The 6,735-nt window shown below is 47.4% G+C and overlaps 1 protein-coding gene across 3 annotated transcripts in view; it reads left to right on the top strand.

Moving 5' to 3' along the window:
- Positions 1-6,735, top strand: part of NUP214 (nucleoporin 214kDa) — a 78,624-nt gene that overhangs the window by 34,452 nt on the left and 37,437 nt on the right. For all 3 annotated transcript variants that reach the window (XM_005882143.2, XM_014529882.1, XM_014529883.1), the window contains exons 23-24: positions 943-1,104; positions 3,982-4,075. In XM_005882143.2, coding sequence (XP_005882205.1) covers positions 943-1,104; positions 3,982-4,075 — 256 coding nt within the window. The remainder of the gene's footprint in view (positions 1-942; positions 1,105-3,981; positions 4,076-6,735) is intronic.

Below are 6,735 nucleotides of genomic sequence, written 5' to 3'. Positions count from 1 at the left end.
TTAGGCTTTGAACTTAGGAAGGAACTGGAGCTGGGTTTTATACTGCCACACCACTGAGTTGTTGGTTCTGGCCCATTCCTGCTAATAGTTCAGAAACTTGAAGACCAGGTCAAAGGAGGTGTGTGCCCTTAGAAGCAGTTGGTGGGACATAGGAGGAAGAAGAGGCCGAGGCTGACACTGTCACCGCTTTGCTGTGTCTTTTCGGGAGGAACAGCAGGAGCTGTTTGCCTCCATGCAAAGCAGCGTCCACCCTTGTGCCCTGCACATCCCAGCTCATTTCACTCCCTGCTCCTGCCGTTTCTGCCCCAGCTCGCCAGCACGTCCGTGCTCCTGATCAGTGTCGGCTCACTGCGGGGACCGGTGCTGTCAGTGTCGGGGCTGTGCTCTGAAGTGGCTTCTGACAGCAAACAAGCAGCGTGCAATAGGGATGGAGAGGTTTTGTGAGAGGAGAGTGGGAAATCGGTCAGATTGATGTGTTGGCATAAAGGTTACATTTCCATTGGTGTCACGGGACATGATCGTGTAGAGCAGCGATTTTCGACCTGTGTGCCGAAAGAATTTGTAAAACGTGTCATACTTGGACTGTGACAACAGACAACACAACAATCGCTGTCTAGTTGTGTTGAATGAATCAAAATTATAGCTATTTTTTGTCAGCTTGGCAAAAAAACGTATATTTTGGTGTGCCACAGAATTTTAGTGATTACTTTATGTATGCCATGAGATGAAACAGGCTGAAAATCGCTGGTGTAAAGTATCTTAGTTAGTAGAGGCCGGCAGGCAAATTGCATTGGCATCTTTGAAAGATGTGGATGCCAGCCTGTGTGTTTACTGGTACTTTCCTGTTTTTAATCTTGGTGTTTTCCCTGCAACCTAACATGGAGAATTGACCATTTTAACTTTTGTGTTTTCCTCTTCTCGGACCTACTTTGTTTTCCTTAGCGTCTACGTCTGCCAGCAAAATCATCCCTCAAGGGGCCGACAGCACAATGCTCGCAACCAAAACCGTGAAGCACGGTGCGCCGGGCCCCTCCCACACCATCCCAGCTCCGCAGGCGGCCGCTGCGGCAGCACTGAGACGCCAGATGGCCAGTCAGGCGCCAGGTGAGAGTGGAGCCCACACCTGTGCAGGGGCTGGTGTGAGCTGTCTGCGTCTCGGGCTGGGGTGGCAGGTGCCAGCTAGCCCCTGGCTCTGCTGCCGTTCAGAACGAAGGCTGCTGTGCAGCCTCTCTCCTGGTGGAAAGGGTTCCCAGGAAGCAGACTTCCTTGGGCGGGGTGTTAGGCTGCCACAGTCAGGTCAGCAGGAAATCGGGTTTTCTGGTGAGTGTTAATCCCTGCCTTGGAACAGTGTGTGCTTTAAGCCCACCATCAATCTTTGCAGTTAGATCACCTGGGAGCATTCAGAGGGTCTGTGGTCTCTTAGGAATCGCACTGCCCTGTGAAGTGGGTATTAGTGTGCCCGCTTTGCTTTTGAGTGATGTGACATTCAGAGAGGGAAGGTGACCTGTCTGATGAGAAGCAGAACCCAGACCCCAACCCGAGGTCTTTCCCTTGCAATACAGCTGCTGCTTAGGGTGGCAGCTGTGGCTGTTACAGGCGGGGACTCTAATGAGCACGGCATTTTGTCAGTGTCCAGGTTTTCTGCACCGGGACTTCTGGGTAGCTGGCCTCAAGGACTTCACTTGGTCTCCATATACAAGCCAGTGGTTTTGCCCCCCCCCGCCCCCCCCCCACACACACACACCCCTTACTCCCCAGCAGTTGGCAATGTTGGCGGTAGAGCTCAGGAATGCTGCAAAAAAAATCTTTTTTAAAAATTTATTAATTTTTTTTTGCATATCATGGGTCACTTTTATTAAAAGCATCATTACTATAATTGGCAGTAGTTTACATTTTATCTTACATGATAGCAGTTTTCAAAGAAAAAGTGAAAGGACGTCACAACAGAGGAAAGCAATACATTCAGTCATGTAAACGTCATGGCTAGTTTAGAGCTGAGGTCCTGCTGTTGAGCTTCGTGGCTTAAAGAAACGAAGTCCTTTAATTTAAAAAGGACCCGAGTCCCTACTCTACTCGTACTTTCTTCATCTCCTTCCTTTGTTTACACCAGTGCATTACGAGACCACGAGACAATGAGACTGTAGTTCTGTCTGGCAAGAACCCTCCCAGTAGGTTAATTTCCAGAGGGGCCCTTCACATGTTATTGCTGAGCCTCGGGACAGAGCCAGTCACACTAACATGAAGGCTGTCCAAGTGCATGGATGTGTGTGTGCAAGTGTGGGAACCATACAGTCAGAAAGGGAAAGGATGAGCAAGTACAATAGGTTTGGTAAATTCCATCTTGACCTTCACAGCTAATACATTAAATATATAACGTCACCCTTCCTTTGAGCACCTCTTTCTTCCATGAGAGCCACTGAGTTACAAATTCTCTTTATTCTAATACCAGTGGTACTACAGGAAAGGGGGAAAAGAGCATTATGTAGGTTGCCTTAAAAAGACATGGTCACCTCCCGAATTTCCTCTCTCCTGGGGAGAATGACTGATGCACTGCACACCCTTCATGACCAGGACCCCTTGTGACGCACCTGTAGAACATGCTTGGACTTCAATGCACAGGACACCCCACAACAACGGATTATCGAGCCCCAAAATGTCCGTACTGCCAACGCTGAGAAATAAATTTTTTTGTTTTAGCTGAATAAAATTATTTTTTCGTTTTATCACTGCTTAGAACACATATCAATTTAGACAGTTTTTTTTTAAATACTAAAAAGACATGGTGGTTTGATTTAGACAAAAGAGAATTACCATTATACAGTGATAAAAGATTTCTAAGAAAAGTTCAAATATTAAAACCCTTATCAAGGCATCTAAACTAGATGTGAAAGAGCATGAATAAGGTACCTTTGAGCCTTCTAAAAGAATAGAGTCCTTTGATGTTTCCTTTAAATATTACTTGGACCAAGCAGAATCCTGGCATTGTGCTGAACAGGCCCCGAGTCACGCTGATAGAGTTGATTATTTATAAACTGAAAATCTGCCAGGATTTCGGATTATCCCACTGTCAGCAGGAGGGGGTGTGATTCTATTATCATTTTGGAAGCAGAAATTTCTAAGGTGTAGGCACCTTTGAATGTGCCAGATGAAGAATGTGCAGTCGTAGGCAGGAAGTCCCGGGTGCTTCTCTGAAGGAGGGAGAGAGCGAGCTGCCACAGACCCACGTCCCACCCAGGCTGCTGCTTTCAGTTTGGCCAAATATGTAGTTAGCAGAGATCCAGGAGCTTTGCTCAGGCCTTCTTAATAGTTAGTTTTAAAATATCACTAAGTTCTGGAATACAGTTTTAAGCTATAAGACCCAGAAAGAGAGACGTGAAAGCTGACAGGCCTGAGATGGGTAAGTAGGTGTCAGGTTAATCCCGGTTGCCATTAATTCAGCCTCTCGGCCTCCCCCATTCTTGTCTAGGCTCCATTTCCCACATTTTATTCACCGTGTCTGTCTCACTAAGCCGTGGCTCCTTTAGAGAAGAAACTCTATGTCAGACATTTTTGGTATTCCCAGCACCTAACAGTCTGGCAATAAAAAGCCCATGTGAAAGAATGGTTGAATGAAAGAGTGGGGGGTGGAAAAATCCTTAGTCTGAATCATGCTAATGCTCCAGCTCTTTCTGCCCTTTTCCAAGGTGAGCAAAGAGCATGGCAGGCAATCTCAGCTCTGCTCTCTAAAATCTGCCCAGGGAATTCTTTTTCCCTGAACTAGGGCATTTGACTAAATTGCATGCATCTTCATCTCATAATCTTTATGAATGGAGGCTAGGTGTTCACTGACCACAGCGCTGCAGAGCTGCCTAGAGTAGCTGTCCTTGCTCTGTCTAATAGGATTGCAATCTGCTTGGGTTTCGGTCCTGGTGGTTTATGTAGGGCTAGACTTTTTGATCCCTCATTGCGATTAATATGCCTCTCTGTTCTCTGTTTCAATAGCTGTGAGTACTTTGACCGAATCAACTTTGAAGACTGTCCCTCAAGTGGTAAATGTGCAGGAATTGAAGAATAACCCTTCATCTACAGCGATGGGGTATGTTACGCCTTTGTAGCTTGTGTACATCAGCCAGTGAATTACTTGTAATATCGGGACTGCCTGCAGGGAGCAGCATTGCTGCCCGCACTGGGTGACTGTTTTCCTAGAGCCTCAGGGTCTAAGACGGGTGGACAGCTAATCTTGGATACACGACTGGGTTTTCAGGAGATTGTCCTCTTCAACTTGCCAGTGACAGGTCCCTCATGAGCCTCTAAGCCTGTGCCATGTGTGCGTCTGCGTGTGCTGCACAGGAGGGCTATGGAGTCGGGGGTGGGACGTGGTTTTTTACATAGGTATTTTTTATAGTCTCGGGGTTCCAGAGTTGATGCTTCAGTTCTCATGGAGACTTGATTCTGCAAACTCAGTGGTGATCTTGAGATTGACAGTCTCCTCCCTCGTCTCCTCTCTCAGGCATTGCTGTTCTTTCAAGTTTCTTCTGCCTTTTGTATGAAAAGAACAAAAACGAAACAGTCTTAAAAGGCAGCAGCTCTGCTTGGAGACTCGCAGCTTCTCTTCTCTGCTGTATTTGAGGGCTGGGTCATCGCTGCTGCTGGGGCTTGCTTCTCTTTCATCTGAATCTCTGTTTAGAATTCATGCGCTGGCTCCCGCGCACAGTCCTGGCAGCACAGTTCAGAGTCTGCCTTCTGCCGTTGCTCTGCGTGTATTGTCGCTGTGAACTCGGTGGTCCAGCCCAGCCTCCCCGGTGGCATAGGAAAGAGTCGAAGGACTTTCCTCGGGTTGGATGTCGGGATCGTGATGACCAGTGTCATCAGGGAATTAGTGTCGGGTGCCCATGGTTAGTCCAGCGGCAGGAAGAGCAGCCACAGACCCTGTGTTTCTCCCACATGGTGCCCGCTCTCTCCCCCACCGGGTCTGCTCCCGGTCAGTTTTGGTTTTACCAAATGGCCCTGCCTCCCTAGTCCACTGGCCTTCTCTTTTCCAATTGGTCCATTTATCAACACAGTCTGTCCCAGGAATTTCTTCATTATCTCGGGCTGTACTAAAGCCAAAAACAAGCCTACCCACATTGTATCTTGTAGTGACCTTGACGCTTTGGTATGCTGGTTAGACCAAGATGGCATTTGTGGTTGTTGCGAACTTCTCAAGGGACAAAATGTGCATTGAGTTTGGGAATTGTCGCCAGATTCCTCATATAAGGAAGGCAAAGAAAAGCCACCGAATGGCTAAGTGGCTTAAAGGGGAAAGAAATGAAGTGGGGGTTTCTGAGACATGGTGGCCGCTAACCAGGGATGAGAACTGGCTCTTGATGACTTCATTTGCCTTTTCTCAGGCTTTGTTTCCCTCGAATGGGTCAACTGAGCTGATCTGAGAAAAGGGCTTTGTTAGAAGAGCAGTTCTGAGTTTGCCTTTTTCTGATTTAAGAAAAATAGACACAGAAGTTCAAAAGGAATCTTGAAGAAACTTTTCCTTCCTTTCCCCACAGAGTTGGACTCTGGTACAGTGATTTAACTTGTCTGCCCAGCATGTGCCTGGAGTGTAGTTCCTTTTTAATAACCACTTATCAGGTAACAAACTCCGAGCATAATCAATAAGTGGAGATTGGTATTTACCGCCTCCCCCAATAAAAAAGCTTCAGAGGGAAATGCATTCATTATCAGATTCTGTGAAGCAGTAGTTCTTAGATGTATTTTAAATATTTAATTTTGCATTTGACTTTTTTAGAGTAGTATCTTATAGAAGATTAACCGTAAGATGAGCTTATCTATTTCTGCCCTTGGCCTCTTACGTTCATCGGCTTCATCCACTTATATTCATTAACTAACCGCCCTGTGTTAAGGGAGAGGGTTTACCTGGAGCAAACCCAGGGCTGTCGACTCCCCTGCGGAGCTCAGTCACCTGGTTCAGCAGAGTCTGGGGCAACTGCAATGCTGCCCTGGGTGTGAAGGGCACAGCAGTGAGGAAGTCACACCAACCCCTGCTTTCGTGGCACTTCCTTTAGCAAGGAGACAGCCACTTCACACCAGTTGCACAGCGTTATTCAACTGCAGTGTAGTGAGCTCAGAAGGAGAGGGACCAGCTGCTGAGAAAGCACGGCATGCGCGGGCTGGTGGAGTCGGGGCTGACGAGGCTGGTGGGGAAACGCTGTTTTAGCTGGAAGTTAAACAGTGGCCAGAAGTTTCCAGGCGAAGACTGCAGAGAAGAGTGCTGAACCGAGGTTGGAATGTGTGACGGCAGATCTGGGCAAGGACAGTGTTGGGAATGAAGTTGGAAGTAAAGTTGGAAGAAGGCCCCTTGTGGCCAGAGGCCTGGCAGGAAGTGGGGAGGGAAGAAGGGGGCTGGATGAGGTGGGAGGTTTGGCTGGTTTGTTTGTTTTTACTAACACACACCAGACACATCATTCCTTTCAGGAATTTTGTTGTTCATGTGCTCATTTTTTACTCCCAACAAATAATGAGTGTGTTCTGTATGCCCCACACTGTTCTAGGTGCTGGGGATAAAGCAGCAGTTTAACTGAACAGACCACCAAAACCCACCCTGCCCTAGTCATAGAAAGACTGAGATGTGAAATAAACTAGTACATAGTGTTTCAGATGGTGGCCGGTCTGCTGGACAAAATAGCAGTAGAAAGGGGGTTAGGACTGTTGGCTGGGCTGGGTTGCAGTTTTAAACAGTGTGGTCAAGGCAGGCGGGTGTTT

This window comes from Myotis brandtii, unplaced genomic scaffold, assembly GCF_000412655.1.
Source record: "Myotis brandtii unplaced genomic scaffold, ASM41265v1 scaffold699, whole genome shotgun sequence".
NCBI classification, from domain to species: domain Eukaryota; kingdom Metazoa; phylum Chordata; class Mammalia; order Chiroptera; family Vespertilionidae; genus Myotis; species Myotis brandtii.
Note: the sequence above shows the minus strand (reverse complement) of the source record. Positions and strands in the feature narration are given on the sequence as shown.